The sequence below is a fragment of the Cucumis sativus genome, chromosome 2, assembly GCF_000004075.3.
Source record: "Cucumis sativus cultivar 9930 chromosome 2, Cucumber_9930_V3, whole genome shotgun sequence".
Taxonomy (NCBI): Eukaryota; Viridiplantae; Streptophyta; class Magnoliopsida; order Cucurbitales; family Cucurbitaceae; genus Cucumis; species Cucumis sativus.
The window spans coordinates 20492923-20516285 of NC_026656.2; the positions used below are offsets into that span (position 1 = coordinate 20492923).

Below are 23363 nucleotides of genomic sequence, written 5' to 3' on the forward strand. Positions count from 1 at the left end.
TTTTAGAGGTCCTATCACTCAGATCGCAAGATAATAAGGTCTTGTATGAATGAGCTTGAACGTGCAAACTATGACTATTACAAATTATAGAATCTTTGGCCTCTTTACCTCACTCCAAAACTCAATTGTACCATATAACACCCAATTGGTTGTTGAAAGGACATTTTATTAATTTAAAAGGTTTTTAATGCTCAAACATTTAGTAGGTTGGACCAAGGAAATTCAATATAAGCGAATCTTGACTTCATTGAATGCCATCCCTTAAATGAAGCTAGAATTCACTTTTATGCAATGAGATATGTCATAATTTGGCAGATGAGAAAGGGAAGAACTTCTTGTTTGATGAAATTGAAGAAAATTTAAGTGCTATAGTAATATCTATTTTCTTTGCCTATATACTTCAATCCCTAGTTTGGTGGATGTTCTAGTCGATCAATCCTAGTTCAAAAATATTTATGAAAGATTAGAAGCTGTAATTTTGGGTACTTTGATTTCTTACAATGCATCAAAATCAAGTTGGAAACGAGTTCAATCTTCCTGCACGATGAAAATATGATCTGAATAAACAAAATGTTATGGAATGTACCAACAGGTGGAGAAGGAAGCTATCAAACAACGAGCAAGGTCTTATAATCTTCATCATTTCATTCTAAAATTAGTTCGTTCCTTTTAAGTTAATTAGAACCATTGGATTGTAAAAAGGCCCTTTTGGTTTAATGCAAGAAAGTTACCAAACCAACCTTGATACAAGTATCATTGATCCAAGATAAGTTTACAGTACAAAATTCGAATGAAAAACAAAACGAAACAGTAAAACATCGACACAGACTGAATCTAAAGCCGCTGCACCAACGAAAGTCCCGATACGACGATAACTGCATACACACTGCAGTCCATGAAAATTGCACCCATTGCCTTCTGAGCCACTAGACTTGCCTCTAAAACTTTACCAATTTGTTCAACTGAACTTTGTGCCTCAGGTGGATTTACTTGACCATCTCCTCTATTAGTTACTCTATAACCCTTTTGTTTAGTGAAAAGAAGTTTACCAAGTACAATTGTTGCATTAGTGAGCAAGACTAGATAGAGTGGCCTAAATCCAAAAACAATTCTCATAACACTCTGACCTAAGAACGGAAATCCTACATATGGAGCAACTACTAGAAATGCTATAATAGTCGAAAAACAAAGGCGGGTCTTCTCAGATTCAGAAATCACCAAACTTAGTTCATTTATAGAGAAAGAACTGACAAGTGGCAATTTTGGTTTGGAGTGTTGATCTCTGGCAACTGTAGAAAGAGGTGCATCTTGACCTTCGGACAGGGAGAAACCGGGCGGTGCTCTTCCACTGTCTTCGGGAGTAGAAGCTACTGCAGATTCTATTTCATTAGATTTGCTCAGGAGTGGCGCTGTACTGGTTCCATAATAAGTAGAAGATCTAGCACTGATCTGAGGATCATTATGTGGCAATGTAGAACCAACCGTCTTGTCGATATCATGAGAAACTGCACAAGACAGAACGAAATATGAGAAAAATCACAATTCTAATATGCAGTTCAATAACACAAAACAAAAGGAAGTGCATAATAATATATCGTTAAGAGCAGGAGAACCATGGTCAAAGCTGTAAATCCTCGTGCTAAACGGGTGATATTGCAAAAAAATATTGCGAGAAGGCAAAAAAAGGGCAGAGTAAAACTCTAGAATGATCGTGAAGATTTCTCTAGTACAAAACATCACCCAATGTGAAAGAATCAAAGCATTCAATTTTCATGCAACCTTTTAAAACTAACAGACGCCAAATAGCAATCTATGCTATTTCAATTCCAAGGCTACATTGTTTAAATATAATCTATGCCATATAACTGCACAAGTTTAATTGATATTCAAATTCAATGAACATGCTCAGCAACAATTCCTTAGCAAAATATTAAGCTACATTTTGCTAGAAAAGGCGACAATTAAGAACCAGGAACTTCGAAGATCCAAGTAGACTCTCTGCAATTCACTGTAATTATTGTCAATTTAAGGAAAAAAAAAAAAAAAAAAACTAAACGGTGTACCTTTTCATGGATGATAAGCATAATTTTCGAGTAAATACAAATCATTACCTACCCAGGTGAAGCAATTATCTGTTCTTTCACATGAGACTCGCTAAGAAAAAGAAAAAAACGAAAAAAAAGGAGAAGAAACGAATTGTTTATATCAAATTCCTAATAACCAAGCTCGTAATTAGCTTCTCATCACATCGCCTCCACTCAGATAACACAGAAAAAGAAAGGCAACGGAACAGCATTTTCACAGAAGTCCAGAAAGCAAGAAGGAAATAGGAGGAGCTACCAGTAGGTTGATCGGAACTAGGAGGCGGCCGAAGATCCTGAAGATTAGAGATCAACGGCTGGGATGATGAATTGGTATTTTGATCGAATGGCGGAGGAGATGCGGAGGAGGAAGAAGGGAGGGACTGGATCTGACCGGTGATTAGGGCTAAACGGTCTGAACCTCGCTCCAGGATCCGCCGCCGCCGAGCTTCTCTCTGATTCGCCGCCATGATTAGTGACCTCCAAAACACCGTCCGAATTGGTCGGTTTTTGTTATGGTGTGATTCAAAGATTTTATCTCATTTCACACTTCCACAAGTCGGTTTTATTCTATTTGAAGTGTTAAATTGAAAGGAGAATGAGGTTCAAAGTAGACCACGTGTGAATCACGTGATTATTAAAGGTCAAAAAGAAAAGAAAAGAAAAGAAAAGAAAAGAAAGAAAAACTAAAAAGGTTAAAATTTAAAGAGAAAGTTACCATCTCAGTAGTCAGTCAGAATATAATATATGCTCTGTATTTTTTAAAATAAATTTAAAGATATGGTGATATTTATAAACATGAACAAAAATATATAAATCTGAAATTTTATCATTGACAATGATTTTTTTAAATTTTTTTAAAAATAATTATATAATAATAAGAAAATTGTAAAAAATGTCATAACTATTTTTGTATTAAAAAGTAATTTTGAGGAAACTTTTAAATGTGTTTTAAGACTTAGGAGACAATTTTTTTAACAAAATTTAGAGACGAAATGCATCTATTTATGGGATGAAAGTTTAAACTAAAAAATCTGCGAATATCAAATATATTTATTTTTCAAAACTTAGAGAAGTAAAAAAGGCAAATTTTCAAATTTATGAAACCATCTTTTCATTATAAACTTTCATGGAACAAATTTTGAATCAATTTAGTATTTTCAACTTAGTATGTAACAATTTAATTGCTATATTTTAAAATTCAAGATCAACAAACTAATTAGGGATCCAAGGCACAAAATCATTAAATAAAAAAAGCCAACATTTAATTTTGAATTATTTTTAAAGCAATGGTTAAATTGTAGAAATTGAGAAGTGCAACGTTTAAACTTTTTTAATTAAAGTACACTTATTAAATATACAATTGAAAATACAAAATTTGAAAGTTTGAATAGACTACGTTACTATTTCTATATAAAAGTACACTTATTAAATGTTAAACAATTGAAAATACAAAATTTGAAAGTTTATAGACTGCATTACTATCTCTATAAAAGTTCGAACACAATGACTTTTAACCAAAGAAGAATCATCTCAGGTGGATTGTTTGAGAAGATTGCTGGTTAAGTTAAACATTTGAAATAGGTCAATGAGAGCCGATGGATGAAAAAGGTTTAGAATTTTTGCATACGTGTTCGATTATTTGATTAATGGGCTTGTTGCAGCACGAACGTAAATCAACTTATATAAAGTTTCTACCATCTATTTCATGGTTAGAAGTTTGATTCCACCACCTATAAATTGTAAAAAAAAGGAGAAAACAGAAACTGTATCAAACTGATTTGAAATGACAGATTAGGTAAAAAATTCTCAGCTTAGCTCACACTTGAAGTAAATTAGATAAAATTTCTAAGATGCATCTCTTACAAGAGCAGAAAATAGAATACAAAGTAAAGACTTGGGATGTATGCATAAGCTCAAGTAAAACAATTCATTGCCTCAATCAAATGAACCAAGAAAACTCACTCCTTCCAATCATGGTGCTGCACTGATGCGTCTAAAAACAGCCTGAAAGGTCTGTCCCTCATTCCTTGCAACCTTTTGTCCTTCTTCAGTTGCAGAACTTAAAAGCTTCACGGCTGGATCGGCCTCAAGCTCTTCCGATGTTAGAGCTTCGAACAAAGGGTGATTCTCTAGACAAGTTTTCATCCACTCTCCAAGCTCTTCCACATCTGTGATTGTGTATATAATCCCACCAACTCTCAGAGCATATGCGTACTCATCAAGCAAGTATGGACTGATTACGCGTCGGCGATGATTCTTCTCCTTGAAATGAGGGTCTGGAAACAAGAAAAACATTTTCGAAAGTTGTGCTTTTTCGAAGTAGTTTGGAATGTACTTCATGGAATTCGTTCGATCTACTGAAATGTTTTGGTACTGGCCAGGATTTGCTACTCTCAAAGCTAAGATCCGTTCCTTAACATACTCTGTTACTTTATCCCGAAGTTCCATTCCAATCATCAGGGTTTCCGGGAAAAGGGTCGAAAGACTAATCAAAAGGCCTCCAAAACCACAGCCAATATCAGCAAATTCAATCTTTTTGTTTTTATCTCGCTGATCATTTGAAGGGAATAATTGAGGGTAATGAAGGGAATAATCAACTTCACTGGGGGAGATTGGTATCGGGAAGTGAGAGTCACTTAGAGGGTTGCTGTGTGCTCTAGCACGGTAGAACCGCTTCCGAGGCAGGCCAGTTGACTTGCTGATAGTTGGATTAGCTTCATTTTCCAACATGGTTAATGCTGCAAGGCCACAGGAAAGAGTGTTAATAGGGAAACCCAACCTACTAAGGACTTATAATGGGATTTTTTTTATTGATTATCTCATCAAGCGCAGTCATACAAAGAACCCTAGAGAATGCAGAAATAAAAAATATGATCGCATGGGTAATATTTTGGCCCTTCAGTTACGGAGAGTATGCATTCGAGAAAGATTTAAGCTCCACAAGCATTTTTGAGTTCAAGATACAGATATCCCAATTCTTATTGATAATGAAATAAAAAAAGAAAACGTTTCAATCTAACAAAGGAAAATGCAACCTCCATTGTATAAATATAACGATTCAATGGAATTAACCAAAAAAACTTGAGTGAGACCAAATCAAAGGTATGAATGAAATCAGGCAGATAATGGAAACATCATAACTAGAATATTGATCAAAGTACTTCATTAGAAAGTGGCTCACTCCAACATTAGGCGTACAATCTTAACTCTTTCTGTTGAGATCCGGGTCTCTGACAATATGCAAGGAAATTATTTATCAAATCATATAAGAATAGCCTCTATTTCGTAAGCCTTTTCGGGTTGAGATGCAATAAGGCCTAACAATAAACTACTGAAAATTAATTTAATACAACGATGGTTAAAAAAAGTAAGTTCGTTAGAATGCAAATAAGAACATAAGAAAGCTCTCGACAGCTTTAAGTTCCTAGTTTCTAGTATTTAGGCACTTTGCAAAAGAGAACCATCTAGTCTCTCATAAGGCAGGGCATTTGCAATGCAACTAATTCCAAACATTAATTTCCCCATAAAATAACTAAAAACAGGAGAAGATTATCCAATTTCAAGACTCTAGCATCTTGTAGTGCAACGAAGATCGATGGGCAAGGATTTGGAAAAGCCCACAAGAAAATCAAACACCTAAACTCATCTCAACTCTCAAAAGTTATGATAGAACGTATGCTAAGAGTTTGAACTTGAAAAGAAAGCCAAAGACAAACTATTATAAGGAACAGAAAGCAAAACAATTCAAAGCGGCATTATATCAAACACCTACTCTGCATATCAATAAGCAAAGAATTTATCAAACAAGACAACGTCAAGAGAATTGAAAACAATAATACTCGAATCCGTAAACATTAAAAGCATCCCCAATAGATAAAGAAGGAACAAACATAAAGAAATTAAAGAGCATAGCCCAAGAGTAATGATCCTCTATTCTCTAGTAGCTACCATTAATGGCAATAGGACAAAATTCCAAAGGCGGGAAAAAAAAAAAAACTTGAAATGAAAAATCAACCCAGAATACAAGAAGATTTTACCCAACAGACACTGCTAAACGCTAAAGCCTGCAGGAGTAGAGGGCAATCGCCGGCACAAAAAGTTGCGCTTTCTAGCGAAATCTGTAGTCGTTGTTCTTGAACGGAGCCTGGGGGCTACGAGAACGACCAAAGACGAGTCGAGGCCCAATTAAGAATAAAGAAAAGCTTCTTACTAGGCCGTGGACTAGGCCTTTTGGGCTCAACTATCAGAGCCCACATCCACTCCCATCTAAATTTAAAGTCATGTTCTAAACAAAATATATTTTGAATCTGATTTGAGATATTTTGTTATATTTAGCTTATTTAAAATATTGTTATATACCTAATTATTTAATTATTTTGTTGTATTTGTAATTATATTTTTATATTTAGCCATGGAATGTCTTTATCCCTAAATTTAAGGATAATTTCTTTTAAGAAAAAACGTTATAACTTTAAAATAATATACATATTATACGATTGAACTATAACCTGTGATGATCTCATGATTTTGATTTTATTGACATTTTGTTTTATTTTTAAATTCGACTATGTGTTTATTTTGATTTTGATTTCTAAATACTATAATTGTTCATAACATTTATAAGGGAAAAAAAAGTGTTCGCAACTCTAAGCTTATAAATTGCAACCGTTTTGACTTTATACGAGTGTTACAACTTTTAGTACTAATTAACCCACCGATTTTTAATTTTTATGCATAAAATGTCGTAAGCACATTCATATCAATAAAATAATTTTTTTTCTAAAAAAGTTGGATCAATGGACAAATTAGTCCATGAATACAATATTTTTTTTGCAAGTCGATACATTTCAACGAAAATTTTAGTCCCAAGGACATTTTTCTCTAAACAAATATGATATTTCCTTTAACAATTTTGAAATAAAAGCTTAATAAGTAGTTAAAATTGCGTTTCAAAACTTAAAATCAAGATTTAGCTAATGCAGTTTAAAATTGAGATACATTATTTCATAAAATAGAAGTTTATACACTAAACAATTTCAGGGGTCAAATAAATTTTGATCATAATATTATTATATTCCTCTTGGAGGTAAGATTATATAGTTTTGTGCCTAATTTAATTTTCACAACAAAAATGTTAAAGAAAAAGAAATTGTATTTGAATATATATTATATAAAAATCATGACACTAAAATTACTTATCTTCATGAACAAATAGCATTGATTTTCCCGATGCCATTTTCAAGGTTTGCTTATCTACCTTTTTTTTCTTTTAACTTGTGGATAATGTTATATAGTCTTGTATGCAAAATTTTAAAATTGATCAATTCCGAGCTCTACATTTTATCTATGAGTTTTTAGTTTAATTCTTATTTGTTATTGAAATTTCAAATTTTCAAAACGGTGAAATTTTAAATTCTTTAGATTTTATTTTAATTTATTCCTCTTGCTGATTTTTTTTAATAATAATAAAAATGAGCATTATTAATAATAAAAATGAATAAACATATCAAATTAAACTATTATATACTAAATAAAAATATGAAAAATTGTTAAAAATAGAAAATTTGAGTGAGTTTTTTTTTACGGAGTATAAATAGTTCATTTTTTTAAATAGCATAAAAATAATTACTTTAATTTTCATAATTTATTTTCAAATGGTTGAACTAATTTTACTTTATTTTTCCCCTTTTTTCTTAAAATTAAATTAATGAGTATATATAGCCCAACACATTAACTTATTATATGAAATTTAGTTTTTAAAAAAATTATTGTATGAGATTTGAAGTTAAATTTCTCTAATAATATTCATTGTGGAGATAATTAATTCAAAGTAAATGTTTCTTCCATTAGAATAAAATATAAACAAAATTTATTTTACATAAGCAAACATATTTTCTTTTTTCTTAATATATATATATATATAGCGAGAGAGAGTATATTTTCCTTTATTTGATCAAAACTAATTTTCTTTTTCATCAATATATTTAAGCATGAGTGATAGATATAGCTTTGTTAATTTATATTAATTAAGCACGATGCATGTTCATTAGTTAATTTAATTTTAAGCATTCTAATCTCTACATAGTTTAATTAATTAATTAATTAAGTGAACATAAACTAAATTGCTCGTGCTTCCTTTTTAGTGACAAAATTTAGTTAATCTCAATTTTTATTTATATATATGAAAAAGAACTCAGTTAATAGTTATCTACTTAATTAAACTTAGTTACGTTATATATCTCCTTTACAAAAAAGAAACTTAGTTATCTCAAATTATAATTCATGATCAAATATAAAATGACTAAGGGGACGTAATTAAATAGATTGATTAGGAGATGAAGCTACTACATATCTACTTAATATTTTATTTTGAAGTATTTGACAAGAATAATGAATAAAATCCGACCTAGTCTCTGTCTTTTTAGTGTTAGTTCTTCGTCCTTTTGATTGCTTCTAGAGAGTTGTCGTCTTTCTTGACAAATACCTTTCAACTACTTCATCAATGAGTTGTCGATAACGTTGTCGTAAATGATGACCTAGAATATATAGAAGCAAACACGTATCTTTACGACGTGTTCATGAAGCTATTGAATTGGTAGAAATTCTTGTAGCTGGTGTTTATACAACAACACAAGTAAAGCTTAGTTTATTGTTTTAGTTGCATAACAACATAGACTTGGTTGTTAAAAACATTGTATTTATAACTTATGAGGTTAATTAATTGTGTGACTTGTAATAAATGAATAACCTATATATATACTATAAACAACTTAATTAATTATATATAACTTTAATTGTGTTATTTGAAGACAAATGATGACTTAATAGAGTATATATATATATATATTTCAAGCTTTGAAAAATTGAGCAGATCATAGTTGTACTTTTTATGTGAACATTATCTTGAACAAAATAGTCTTGAAGTGTAGAACAAGTAGGGGATAGGAAATCTTCTCAGCTACAGAAATCTGTCTTTGCACTGTCAAACAAAACATATAATTATAATATATATATACACTACAATTGTTCATGATGAACTTTTTCACACAAAGTCATATGTATTATTATTTGATCATATACACAAGAAGTTAATCAACACAAGTTATTGTTAACGAGCTTTGATTTTTCGTCGAAGGTGTGGACTCGAATCAGTTTAATAAATTTAAACTTTTAGTCCTAAAAAATGAAGTTATAATGTTTGGTAAATAAATAATAAATTTTTATAACCTTGAATTGAATTTTTGTATGCTTTAGATTACTCATTAGAAGAAGTTTTTAAGTTTAATTCATTACATCATGAGAAGATCTCATACTAAGCTTGTATTGAGAACTTAAGTATATATTGTATTGAGGAAATTTGATTATACAAATGCTTCAGAGAAGTTTTTTTTTTTTTTTTTTTTTTATTGTGGGAGTGAGATGAGTTTAAACTCGATCAAGAGAGTCCAAGTTGAATATATGAGGAGTAAAGTTGTGTATGTATTAGTCAATCAAGAATTTTTTTATTAAATAAGTATTTTATTACACAATTGCTAATTTCTTTATATAATGAAAGTTTTCTTTCATCCAAGCACAAAATTCCTCCTAAAATAAAGCGTGTGCGTGCACTTTTATTCTATTTCTCGATTATCGTTGTTATAACATATTATCATCATGTTTATTGTGTTATATAATCCACTTTCATTTTCAATTTTAACAAATTTGTTTGCAATGAATTTGAGTGTGAGAAATGATTTTTAGAAGTGTAATATTCAAAATCAAATATAGACCAACTTGAATTTAGATAAAATGAAAAGAGCCATACCAATACTTAAACATCATATAATATATTTTCTTGTTCTTCATAATTCTTTTATATAATTATGTTGAAGATATAATATGTAGTTATAGTGAATTTGATCAAAATCTTCAATTAATCAAAACCCTTTTGAAGGTATTAGAAAAACATATCCCAAACACATTATTATAAGCTTTTAACGGTAATTAATATAATTTGTGTTTTTGGCACACATTACATATATGAAACCCTAGCTATATATATAGTAACAAGGATGGATTTATTGGGTTGAGAAGAAAACCCTAGCTAGGTAAACCCCATTTGTTCCTTTAAATAATTTGCATATTAATTATAAAGAAAGCACATGCATGTGTGACATATGCATATACAAATTAAATGAAAGAAAATGACCCATTTTAAATTTTAAATAATAAATTATTAGGTAGGTAACTCTACCAATTTAATTTCCTTAAGAAAAGAAACAAGAACAAACTCTTGAGAGAAGATTATATAAATTAGCTTTGTAATATTAAGCTTTTAAAACAATTTTTGGGATTATATTTTTGTGTTTTAAAAGTATATTAAACTATAAATTACATTAATTTAACAAAGTATATATGAATTCATATAGTGCTTTGAAAATCAATGATGATTAAATTAATACACAAGCATTTAAATTTTATAACTATAACTATTTGCTAGAAAGTTAAGAAAATTAATTACCTTTAGAAAAGAAAGAAAAAAAAAAAAGCAATATCATCCACAATTTTTTTTTTTTTTTTTTTTTGAAAAACAACTAGAATATTAAAATGTAAAATCTTTAGATATAATACAAATGAATATTTTAAAAAATTTACAAAATACCCTAAAGGCCAAAACAGTTCTTAAATTCAACTTATCTTCCACATAATTGATTTTAAAATGTTAATCATATCCTTAATTTCAAACCAAATTATTTAGTGTTCATGATTTTGAGTAATTCCAAATGGCCTTTGACTCTTTGTGAATGCAGTCTATGTTATGTTTCCATTACTTTCCTTTCTGTTGTGTGTTTTTTCTTTTCTTTTATTTACTAATTCATTTGACAGTTTCACAATCAATATATATAATACAATTATAATTATAATTATAATGTATGAAACCCATTCGATATCACCATAATAGTTGGCAGGGTTTAATTAATAATGGTATGAAAATTTCACCTACTTCCAATTTTTATATGAACACAGATTAATATTTGATATATTACAATATATATGTATACACACACACACACTTGGTAAAATTAATGACAAAATGGAGTTGATAGAAGATTTATCATTGGGAAGCGAAAATTAAATTCATTCTACTTATCTTAATAGATAATAAAAATACCTTTGACTAAAGTTTAAAATAATGATTTACATATTTTGCATATTAAATGATTTTCATGAATCATAGGAAACAAACTTTCATGTACTATTTTTCTAATGAAATCATTTCTCTGTGGAAAACAAAATATTTTAAACCAACATGATTCATTTTCATTTATGGAATCATCAATTTGTTTGACAAAATTACAATGTAGTTTCAACTCCAAGTTGATGATCTATATATATTGTTTAATTTAATTATGATACCGATATATGTTTTTGCTGCTAAAAATGATGATCACTAATGTATTGTTTTATATATATTATACACCATGTAATTTTTTTCTTCGTAATATTCTTATTAATAATATTCATATTGATATATACACATTAGACGTAGTTAGACCTCTTACCAAGCTTTTTTTAAAAAAGAACTTGCATTAAGCTTATAATTAAGTTGGGATAAATTAAATTATTTCATTGCCTTCGACTCTCTCTTGATCATGTTTTTGTGAGTTTAAAAATAATATGTAGAAGGTAACTTATTTGAGTAGAAATGATCAATATTACTTGAAAGTAATGACATCAACAATTAGAAGAACCTCTAATTACTCCCTGACTTCATATGTTTGGTTAAACTAATGGGTTCATTAGAGTAAATTCTGATCAATACCAATGCTTTAATAATAGTCTTAACCACTAGATCTTTGCTGATCAATAATTGATAATCTGTACATATACTGCCCATATAGCTTATAAATAAATTGTGAAAAAATTCTCCTAATTATTGTATACCTCATTTGATTAAACCCTAATAATGTAAACTCTCCCAGCAGCCTTCCATACATAACCTAGCTCTTAAACTAAAAGGGTAATTTCTTCCCTTACTAAGTCGACGAAGATGACGACGACGACGACGACAAAAAAAGCGAAAAAAAGAAGAGGAAAATGTATTATAATGAAGCAAATTATATCGAGTAAATTTGAAGGGCAATATTAGGTGAAATCTTGATGAACACACCCAATATTTTGTCTTCTTCTTACAAGGATAAATCCCCATAGATTTCTTGCATTACTTACCCACCAAAAGAAAAGAAAAGAAAAAAAGACTTTTTTCTAAATCCTTTTTGCTAACCCTAAAACCAACAAAGAATCTGAAATTTCACCCTCTTCTCCATGCAAGTTAGTTCTCTCTCTTTCTATTTTAAGTTTGATTGATTTTGATGCATATGGTCGCGTTGTATTAATTTTTTTGAATTATTCTCAAGGTTTCGAGCGGAAATAATTTGATGACGGAGAAGGAGGACGGGAAGATTAGGTCGGAGGTGAAGAAGAAGAATACTATGACGACAGAATCAGATCGTCATCGTCGTCATCCTCAAGATAATCAAACACAAGATCAAGAACATCAACAAGATAAAGATCAAACATTGCCTCCAGGGTTTAGGTTTCATCCTTCTGATGAAGAATTAATCACTTTTTATCTATTGAATAAGATATCAGATGCTAACTTTACAGGAAGGGCTATAACTGATGTTGATCTCAATAAGTTTGAACCTTGGGAACTACCAGGTACTTGCTAATAATTCTAATTAATTATGCTATATTTTTAATCAGGGTTTCTACTTTTTTTTTCTTCTTCTAAGATTTAAGTTTTGTTCTATTTTAGTCATTAAAATCTTTTAACTTCAGTTATTTATATTATTTTACCATCTAATATATATCTACTTGTCTAATACTCAATCTAACCTTATGTATGACATGAAGCTTAATTACTAACATGCATTAAACATATCTCTCCAAGCTAATTAAGATGTCATTTAAGTTTATTAAATCAAAACAATAACGGTAAGGACTAAATTTTAAAGTTTAATTATAAAAAAAACATATATTTTAAAAGATTTAAACAGCATAAAAATTATAACTCGAGTTTTAATAATTAGGGTTTGCATGGAATATTGGAAGTTGGTGTTTCAAACTATTTTATTCTTTTATTTTCAAAGAGATATCATTTCTTAATATTGATGAATGGTCGTTGATGTGTACAATATGGTTTACAAACCCTTTAGACACGAAGATGTATTATTTGAACTAGCCATGCAAACTAAATTTCATATATATATATATATATATATATATATAATTACTCATCATTCATGTATTAAAGACATATATTAGATGATTTCAAACGAGTCTAACACACGTTTTAAAATTGCTCTCAAACATGGATGTAAAGATGTTATTAATTAAGATCGGAGTTGGTGTCGGTTTTTGAAAAACAGGGAAGGCAAAAATGGGAGAAAAAGAGTGGTATTTTTTCAGCCTAAGAGATAGAAAATACCCAACAGGAGTGAGAACAAACAGAGCAACAAACACAGGGTATTGGAAAACAACAGGGAAAGACAAAGAAATATTCAATTCCAATACTTCTGAGTTAATTGGAATGAAGAAGACATTGGTTTTCTATAAAGGCAGAGCCCCAAGAGGAGAAAAAACCAATTGGGTTATGCATGAATATCGCCTTCATTCCAAAACTGCTTTCAGAACTGCTAAGGTAATTAATATATTTTTTTTCTTTTCATTTTTTCATTTTTCGCTGTTTATTATTATTATTATTTTGTTTAAATGGTAATATAATTAACCACTTCTAAAGTAATATGGTAATTATTATAATCAAAACTTTGCAAAAACCGCAAAATTTGTGGATGATAGTATTATATTACTGATAAACTCTTATAATCTATAAGTGATGGAATTTGCAATATAATTTATTAAAGGTAGACTTTTATCATTGATAAACTTGGATAGATTTTGTTATATTTACAGTTGTTTGCAACTGTCTCGTTTTGTCTCGTTATAAACTTTAAAGTGTAGAATTTCCAGGAACCCAAATTTTTAAAATCAAAAGTTTGAAAATCTAAAAATCTAATTTCAACACTTCCATACTTGACGTGTTTGCTCTTTAATTTACAATATTTCCACCTTTCATCACTTGCTTAAACAAAAAGATATCAAAGGTCATATTATACACTATAGGTTAAAAATTAAAACTATGTCGATGAATGGGAAAATTACCTGTGTTGAAGAAAGATAATATGAGTGTCTAATAAGTTTTGGTCACTTCAATTATTAATCCAATCATGTTAGAAGTAATCTAACCAAAATTCTACTTTTAACTCTTAACTTACCATAAAAGAAACTTTTAAGAATGTTGGAGACATGAATTAGATGACGAATTATAGTAAATATTTGACCTAAGATTGTCCGAGTTAAAAGTTAATAGCAATTTCTAGACCCACAAATTTTTCTTTCATATACGTATGCTTATCATTTTGTCTAAAAGTATAATCCAAATGTGGGTAAATTTTACAAGGAAGCACAAATGCGTCGGTGACATGTCACATGTATATACTTACGGGAGTAGGCAATATCTACCACACGTATATAATAAATATGGATAAGATTAAACTATTAGTCTCTGAATTTAATTTGCAGATTAACTTTTGAATTTATGTTGATATTAAATCTTCAAATTTTCCAATTAAGTTCGTTCGATTTTGTTTCAAAATTTAGTACAAATTTAAATTAGTTTGGAGGAACTTAGTATAACTAAAATTGACTAAAATAGAGTGATCATCATCAAAGTACAGGTATGGTATTTTAACCTAACTTTTACTATGATAGTACTTTTATGTGAATGCTAAAAATCTCTTCTTAACAAGAATGATATACAGATTGTTCTACTCATACACTTCTCATAAACAAAATTTGAATTATAGGCTGAGATTTCACTTTTATACGCAATTGCCACTTTGTTAAAATTGATTTTTGAAAGATAAAAATATGTTATTCTGTGTAATTTTAAAAAACGTTATGAAGGGTCATTTTTTTCATTGGTTTTCATATTGAACACAGGACGAATGGGTGGTTTGCCGAGTATTTCAAAAGAGTCCTGGGGCTAAAAAGTATCCTCCGAACCAATCAAGAGCAGTGAATCCTTATGTCAACCTTGAAATTCCCTCTTCTCTTCTTCCACCACCCATCATGCAGCTCGGGGACCCTTCCGCCACTCAGTACGGCTATGGAAGAAACTACATAACCAGCACAGAGCTGGCTGAGCTTAACCGAGTTTTGAGAACTGGTGGCAGTGGTGGCAGCAATGGAGGATCGACCCAAGGTATCAATTTATCAATGCAGCCCCAGTTTAACTATCCAAATACAGGAGGTTGCTTTACAATATCTGGGTTGAACTTGAACCTTGGAGGAGGAATATCACAACCAGTTTTGCGACAAGTGCCGCCTCCACCAGTGGCAACAACAATGACAATTGGTCAGGATATTGCTTCATCCATGATGGCAAGTACGATCACTCCTGAGACTGCCTATGGAGCGGAGATCAACAACAATGCCAGCGGACATAGCAACAGATTTATGAACATGGATCATTGCATGGACCTAGAGAATTACTGGCCTACCTGGTAAAATGAAGCAGCTGATCATAGCCAAATATATGCATAGAGATAGTTCTTACTTCTCCCTTTGTTGGACGTTTCACGAAACCACCTTTTTCTTTTTTTCTTTTGTTGATGTGTGCCGTTTCAACTCCGAAATTGGAGTCTACTTGTATCAGTAAGCAGTCAAACAGCTCTTTTTTGATTACTTAATACCTATAATCTCATAGATTTGACCTTGAAAGTAACTGCTACGTACCGTGATTTCAGCTGAAAGACACTTCAGCTGCAAAGTTTCATTCAAGCTGCTGCTAACATCACAGAGAAAGTAGAATTGAGCAGTGAAGGGTAACAAGAGATGGGAATTTGAAATAATTTATTTTTAACTTCGCGACTATTTTACAACACATCGAACAAAAACTTGGTACAGCTCCGGTATCAGTCAAAAAACATGAAAAACAGAGTATAACTTCAACTTCTAAACTTCTTGGGTATTTTTTTTAGCAGCGTGTGTGTGATGATCGTGGCTAACAAAGGAGATGAAACTGTTAGAGCTTCGAAAAATATCAGACCTTTCAGTTCCAGGTTTCTAGAGAATTTGGCAAGCCAAAGGTGTGCTGTCCATCTGCAAAAAAATATCGAAATATATTTACATGGATGCATGCAAAATAGTATCAACAATGAGTTACCCTCAGGATAGTAATGACAACGTTAAGTTTTAAAGTACATCAACGAAAATATTTATAAAATCAAGCATCGCATTCTGGTTTTCCTCATTTCCTACTTCTTGAGCATACTATCACAATCAACAGTATCAATATACTTTATAACAGAATAATTGAAAACCAAATGTGCAACTCAGTGAAAGGTACTTTCATTTAAAGGACAAGGTGCAAAAGAAGCCATCTTCTAATTCCTATACGAAAAATTGTAGTGTTCTCTAAGGCCTTTGTGGGTCACGGCCTTAAGGGGCAGAACACAGCTTATATAGATTAGCATCTTTAAGTTAGTTATTACTTAGGCCTTTCTTGGCTTTTTTTTTCCGCCATTTTTCTTAAGTACTCTCTCTTGGACTATTAATAGGGAGATGGACAGAGTGCAGAAAACCAAACAATTATACTCTATCAACCTTATCTAGTCTTTTCATATGAAGATGACAAGTCTTTGCAATACCACTATGGTGGTTCTGCTATTCGAGCTCTAATAGTCTAGTTAGTGGAAGCTTGGAGTAATAGGAAGTGGTTTCACAAGCATCTATCCAAGGGAAGATAGCATGAAGAGACTTTTAGTGCAAAAAGGTTGTTACACAATGGCCTGAATTAAAACTCCTGTTTTTCATAGCTGTAGCATGAAAAGTGAGTTGAATTATGTCCCAGATAGCATTCGGTGGTGCAGCTGATAGAACTAACGTATTTAACTTGATTTACTGGGTTGATTCAATGAGCTGTGACAAGTATTTAAGCAGTGCCCTGTGGCAGGAGAAGACTGGCATGTCATGCAAAGCACGACAAGTTAAAACGGTTAGGCAGCCTTCACCACCGCCAAAACGCTAAATCAACAGTTGGATGGCCAAGAGAACCAACCAATTAAGGGAAGGTGCATTATCCGCATAAGATTTTAACATATACCACTTCAGAGTATCATAAATATAGTAACAGCAGTTCATTTATTTATTCTGAACATAAATGTTAAAGATAAACCCGACCTTTAAAATTTCGTCTACAACAGAGGACCAGCAAATGATGTTACATTTCACTTCCCTGAATTTCCCTTTTTGCCCTTACGACGTACATGGTTGGTGCTGGTACCCCGAACAGATGTCCTCTTCTTTTTACTGCACAAAGATTATATTATACCCTCAAGTGTCTACTCTATAGGGAAAAAAGAGCACACTTCCATACTGTAAAGAAATGGGAAGAAAAGAAAATAAAAAGTCATACCGGGATATGCCGCCACAGCAAGAGCAAAGATGGAACAATATTAACACAGGTAAGACCAATAATGCGGAATCCTGGATTGAGATTTGAGAGTCAATAGGAGTTAAAAAATTTAGTAAAATAATATGAAAATCTATGTTCAAAGCATGTTTTAGCCCTGAATTTTCACACTTCCACTACTGTGTCATTTCGGTTGTTATACTAAAAAAATATAGTTTTGGTACTAGACTTCCATTAAAAATTCTGGTCCTTGCCATTGACCTTTTGGTATTTAAAATATTATTTAAACAACTGGTTTCTAGACTCAATACAGACTTGATATGTGTATAATGTCCTCATAAAATAATTTAAAAATTAAAAATATTCAAAAGAGACCGTTTATTCTTTTTGCAAGTATAAGGGCGACAAAACTTCACAGGTTTTTAAACTGAAAATCTGCATATCGTCTTTTAACAAGGTCATACTTTCTAGAATAATACTAACCAAAAGCCACTCGAACTCTGTAGTAGCAACCGGTCTTGTAATGTCATGCCTGTTGAGCACTTCTTGGATGGTGGATTTAACCTGAGTAAGCATAAGAAAATAACAGAAGTATAAAGGACTGAATTAAGAACTTCATACTTCAGAGTAAATTGTTTATGTTTTGATTCTGGACAAAAGGAGAATTCTCCTTCTAGTAGCTTCCAACACAGTAAGAAGTGGTACGCCAGGCTAATAATTTATGATAAAAAGCAACAGAAGATGAAAAATGTTATATAACGTTCTGCTCTCATACTTGGACAAGTTTACCGCAGTTAACTAACACTGAGTATTAGACCTTATTGGATTTTTTCCGTTTTATCTGTTTCCGAAATAGAAATAAACTAAACTCAGAAAAAAGCTGTACCTTCTGACGATGTGTAGTAGCAGATTGCATAAAATTTCCACAAGCATGCACAACATCCTTTGTGTATGGATTTAAGGCTACTCGAACTTTGTCAACATGAGGTTTCATTATGGTAGCAACATGATCAACATATGGTTTGCAGACAATTTTTACTTTCTAACCACATCAAAAAGGAGGGAAGAGAGAAAAAAGATTAAAAAGAAATTGAGAGAAAAAAAAAAAAATAAAACCAGAACAGTGATACAGGGCAGGAAGAAAGCAAATTAACAAACTGCAAGTTTTATACCTGAAAGTAGGGATAGCCAAACTCTTGTGCTCCTATTAAATGTGGAATCACAGCTTGTTTTGAAGCCCTGTAAGCTTCTGAACTTCTTTTACATAACAATTGCCAGTGTGGTTCAGAATTGGTTTTCACCACCAACCACTGTTCGTGCATGGCAGGGATCCACTTCTGCAATTGGCAACAAGTAAACAAGTTCATTCAAATATCTAATGCCTACAAAAATATTAGTAGGCTCACCCGATAACCACAATGTTTTTTTACCTTTAGAATAAATATGGCCATTAATTTCCAAAAAAATGAATTTTACTCAAAAGTCAAATCTGTAAGTTAATTGTGTAAACCTTCCAAAGTATTAAATTTGCAGTCTTAAGAAGTACTAAAAAATGTTACAATACAAGCACAGTCATTTTTTCTCTTTCAAATCAACCGTCATTATAAAGTTTACAAATTGTTTCTGTAATGTACTGAGTATTTAACAGAAACAAAGCATTCTGATCGAGCATTGAAACAAAGTAAATCACTTTTCAAAATTGAATCTAAAATAATTTCTCCATGTAAAAAACAGCGTATTACTTCTTTACCCAACATCTGTTTAGCATATGAAAAAAGTAAAGAAATAAAAAGAGAAGTTAGTCATTGCAACAAGCAAACAAAAATCAATATTAAAATTTAAACCAAGCCTTGATATGTGACAATTTTTTAGATAAAGACATATAGTTGTTACATTATTTGAAGAACGTTCAAGAAGATGTATACAATATACATCGAAGATGTTTTAATACTTCTCCTAATGTGATCTGAAGCTACTAACCTATGCTTATATGTCAAGAAAATAAACAAGCAGAAATTAAGAAAATTATCTCACAGATTTAATTGGTTCTACGTGGGGTCCCAACCAATTCTCCACATGCATCTTTCCCTCCCACACCTGCAACCAATTAAAAAAGGAAGACAATAATAAGAAGTTAACGAACTTTTTCTTGAACAAGACGGTGTACAGATGATAGAAACCAACTTTTCACTGAAGGTTGATGAACTTGAAAGAAAATGGGAACGCTAGCAAGCCAAGGAATGGTGATGATAGGATGCAAGAAAAATCATTTCACGGTGTATCAACAAATAACCTCAAGAAAAAAGAAAATAGTACCTTCTGCACCACCGTATTTATTGTAGGCTTTGCATGCACGTCCCAGAATGAAGCAAGCCATGGTGGTAGCCATGCACCGTGGACCTGATAATGAATTGTGTAAATTTTATTTAGCTAAGTGTCATTTCAGTCATAAGATGACTCCATCACATGTTAGAATTCTGTTTTGTGCTCAAATGCCAAGAAACTAGTTTAACCTAAACATTGTGACAAAGTAACACTAACAAAGAGCAAGATGAACTTGTCAAGAACTGATATGCCTATGCATATGTGGCTCTAAGCTCTTTTATCTAATATTATTTGTTTTCTTCGTAAGTCATTTCATTGTTATTTGTCATTAAACTCACTTTCTTAGTTTTCTTCCAAATCCTTCTCCTACCCCACCTCTTCAATGTCTCACTTTCACTCCCCACCTTTCTCCTTCTCCATTACCTTTGTTCTTCACCGATTCTAAATCTCTCTTCAGCCTCTTTCCCCTCCCATCTCCCATAGATCTCTATTCAACCTCCCCCACGCCACCCATAGACATCCAAATCCACCTTCTTCTCGTTCCCATCTCTTAAGACTCATCCATCTTCTCAATCTTACTTGTTTATCCAAGATTCCCTCTTCACTCCCTCGTTCACTCCCCTTCTTTCTCCATACACTTGCACATAGCACGGTTATTCAGCAAATTGAGTTTTTTTTTCTTTTTCTTAAGACTTTATAATTTGCAGGGGTACGCCCATGCAAGTGAAAAATCAAGAGAAGCCTCTGGACTATATGAAAAGGTATTCCTCAATTGCAAGAGAATCTCCTGCATAAAATTTGGTTCTCCTGCATAAACAATCATCTACATGTACCTGCCTCAAGGTAAACTTACCTCGTCAAATTCTATGCTTCATAAGAAACTATATACATAAACTCACAAAGGAGCTCCAGAACCAGTTTTTGCATGGAATTTAAATGATAATATTGAGACAATAAATATTTATCTTTAATAACCACTTAAACCTCACCCAGAGCCAGAATCTAAATGAGAAATTTTATTGAGGTGGGAAGCCCTTCCGGAAATGGAAGCACATAGTTCAAGAATTATTTGGCTACACAGAAGGATGCACAAGGTACTGGAATTCACTTGCATGATGATAGACCATAATAAATTATTTATAAGCTTTACCTCCATCAACTTTTCAGTCTTTGAAGTGACCTCAAACTTCGCTTTTATCATTTCTTCCTGAGAATATACAAGAAAATTGCTAAGACAGAAACAATCAGATTCCATAAAATGCACGTCAGTAGCAGCACAACCATATAAAGTACCTCAGCCACTTTAAGTGCACGTTGGAGTTTCTGAATTTTGCTCTTCTGTTCTTCATTAGTGTTCTGAAGCTGTAAACAAAACGCAAAAAACAAAATTAAAATCAAAACAATAAGAACAGACAGAACTAAGGAAAAACTAAAACAGGTCATCCCCATGAACTGTGAACAGCAATGAGGCTGCCAATTCCAACCCACATGTTTCCACAAATGCACTCCACTTACTTTCTCCAGTTTTGAAATAATCTTATCCATCTTCTTCTGGGCTTCATTTGATCGCACTTCCAGAGTATTTTTCTCCCTGTTTTGAGCATCTAGTTCCTTCTTAAGTTCATTGACCTGAAAAGACATACAAAGACGGACGGATTGAGTGCATACCACAGTTGCAATGGTCATCCTGTTCAAGATTTCTATGTCGTATTTACCTGCTTCTCTAATTCACCAGCACGTGAATGAGCCTTTGCAATTGTTTCCTCAGCATGTAATTTCCCTTCTCTCTACTCAAAAGAAGAATTACAATAGCATAAAAATTCACAATACCCAAAAAGAGAATATAGTGGAGTAAAGGTCACATTACACGAGGCAGTAACAGTATAAGAAAATTAATCTCTATAATTATTGTTAGATATTATATTAAATTTGGTTAACCTTTTGAATTGAATTGTAATATCTAAATTTGGTTAACCTTTTGAATTGAATTCGTGATTTAAGATGGTACAAGAGCAAGTGGTCCAGTGGTTCAGACCTCTCCGTGTTCAAGAGACTGAGTTGTTGTTTACTCCCCAATTAATATTAATTTTCACTTTATTCGTATTTGAAGTCCACAAGTGAGGGACATCAAATATCATATTAAATTTAGCTTTCGGCTGAGAGGCTCAGTGTTCAAACCTTTGTTGTTGTTTTCTTCCCAATTAAATCACCAATTCAACTTTATTAAATATCTAAACATCATGACGATACATGCATTAGTACGGTTTTTCAGTCAAGAAACATATGAGAGCCAACCTGGAGAGATTCTATCTCGCTTTCAAGAAATGAAACTCTATCTGACTTATCCCTAAATATTTCTTCCTTCTGAGATATAAGATAATCCTTTTTCTCCAACTCCCGTGCTTTTCCATCGATAAGGACCTCTGCAGAAATAGGAAAACGCTTCAATCACAGGAAACTCTGTCATCACAACCTGTTTCCAGAGATATAAAGAAAATGGCGGAGTTTCATTTAATCACAGGAAACGTTTTCTTATTTCTAGAATCCATACGGCTTCGGAAAAATCATTTCAACTTGAAACACCATCAATTCGGCAGAAAAGAGAAATGAAACAACCAACAAAGAAATAAAAAAATTCCAATACATTCCTAATTAATTTTGCGTCAAGAAAACAAAAAAGTTCGCACTAATACTTCATTCACCACATCTTCCTACAACCAAACCAACTCAAATGCACAAGAAATTAAGAAAAACTAAAAAGAAAAGAACTAACCAAGCTCTCGGATCTTAGAATTAAGTTTTTCCAATTCGATCTTAAGCACGGAAGAATCAGAGCCATCCTCTCTCACAACTTCACTTACGTCGTCTCCGTCGACGATCGCGTCCGCTGCGACGGAGAAGACAATTAAAGATAGAAAAATCGTTAGGCTGATAACCTTCGGAACCGCCATGGATTCCAAAGGAGAAGAGGAAAAGGAGTTGCCGCTAGTGCAGGGATTTTGTGTTCGTCGTGAATAAACGTTTCGCGGTTCGAATAAGAACAGAGAATGAAGAGGAAAAAGAGATATTTAGATTTCTTTTTATAATATAATTTTGTAAATTGGAGAAATTAGAGGAAACAAAAACAATAAAGGCCGAGAAGTTGCCAACAGGGCTGACACGTGTATTGGGGTTTTCGAAATCTGCATACGTGGCAGTAAGGCACAAACAGATATTATTCACTTCGGTGTTTAGAAAATTTAAAATTTTCAATTTACCCCATAAGAAACTTCAAATTTATACTGTGATTCAAATTTTACATTTGTGTCAAATTTCAACTCTTAGGTTAACTAAATGTGGGATAATTTTTTAAACAATTAATAGATAATAAATTGATTTTTTAAAGAAATATAAATTGATATTATTCCTTAAGAAATAGTTAAAATTTATTACTTAAA

At 31.8% G+C, this 23363-nt stretch overlaps 5 protein-coding genes across 8 annotated transcripts; 2 read left to right on the plus strand and 3 right to left on the minus strand.

Annotated features, from left to right (window-relative positions):
• Positions 1-687: 687 nt before the first annotated feature.
• Positions 688-2720, minus strand: LOC101211157 (hypothetical protein). The gene is made up of 2 exons (XM_004138738.3): positions 2341-2720; positions 688-1505 (listed from the first exon to the last, which is right to left on the minus strand). The coding sequence occupies exons 1-2, from the start codon at positions 2549-2551 to the stop codon at positions 835-837; spliced, it is 882 nt and encodes a 293-aa protein (XP_004138786.1). The 5' UTR covers positions 2552-2720; the 3' UTR covers positions 688-834.
• Positions 2721-3487: 767 nt separating this feature from the next.
• Positions 3488-6276, minus strand: LOC101211407 (tRNA (guanine-N(7)-)-methyltransferase). 4 transcript variants are annotated; one of them, XM_031880627.1, is made up of 3 exons: positions 5857-5881; positions 4047-4822; positions 3488-3814 (listed from the first exon to the last, which is right to left on the minus strand). In XM_031880627.1, the coding sequence occupies exons 1-2, from the start codon at positions 5861-5863 to the stop codon at positions 4056-4058; spliced, it is 774 nt and encodes a 257-aa protein (XP_031736487.1). In that variant the 5' UTR covers positions 5864-5881; the 3' UTR covers positions 3488-3814; positions 4047-4055. The 4 variants fall into 4 exon arrangements, with proteins under 4 accessions (XP_031736487.1, XP_031736488.1, XP_004138787.1 ...); XM_031880628.1 differs by lacking the exons at positions 3488-3814; positions 5857-5881 and adding exons at positions 5266-5314; positions 6122-6240 and having other exon boundaries at positions 3839-4822; XM_004138739.3 differs by lacking the exons at positions 3488-3814; positions 5857-5881 and adding an exon at positions 6122-6276 and having other exon boundaries at positions 3839-4822.
• A 5947-nt stretch (positions 6277-12223) lies between these two features.
• LOC101210422 (protein CUP-SHAPED COTYLEDON 2) lies at positions 12224-13845 on the plus strand. Its single transcript, XM_031881201.1, has 3 exons — positions 12224-12395; positions 12482-12785; positions 13496-13845. Exons 1-3 carry the CDS (start codon positions 12390-12392, stop codon positions 13843-13845), a joined length of 660 nt encoding a protein of 219 aa, XP_031737061.1. The 5' UTR covers positions 12224-12389.
• A 1277-nt stretch (positions 13846-15122) lies between these two features.
• On the plus strand, positions 15123-16114 carry LOC116402162 (the record flags this gene model as incomplete). Its single annotated transcript, XM_031881326.1, has 1 exon — positions 15123-16114. A coding segment is annotated over one exon (573 nt), but the record flags the coding sequence as incomplete, so codon positions are not given.
• Positions 16026-23047, minus strand: LOC101209922. Its single transcript, XM_004138733.3, has 14 exons — positions 22700-23047; positions 22222-22349; positions 21642-21713; positions 21442-21555; positions 21220-21288; positions 21077-21133; positions 19918-20001; positions 19636-19698; positions 18774-18938; positions 18488-18643; positions 18085-18165; positions 17605-17675; positions 17370-17498; positions 16026-16289 (listed from the first exon to the last, which is right to left on the minus strand). Exons 1-13 carry the CDS (start codon positions 22875-22877, stop codon positions 17417-17419), a joined length of 1320 nt encoding a protein of 439 aa, XP_004138781.1. The 5' UTR covers positions 22878-23047; the 3' UTR covers positions 16026-16289; positions 17370-17416.
• Positions 23048-23363: the final 316 nt, after the last annotated feature.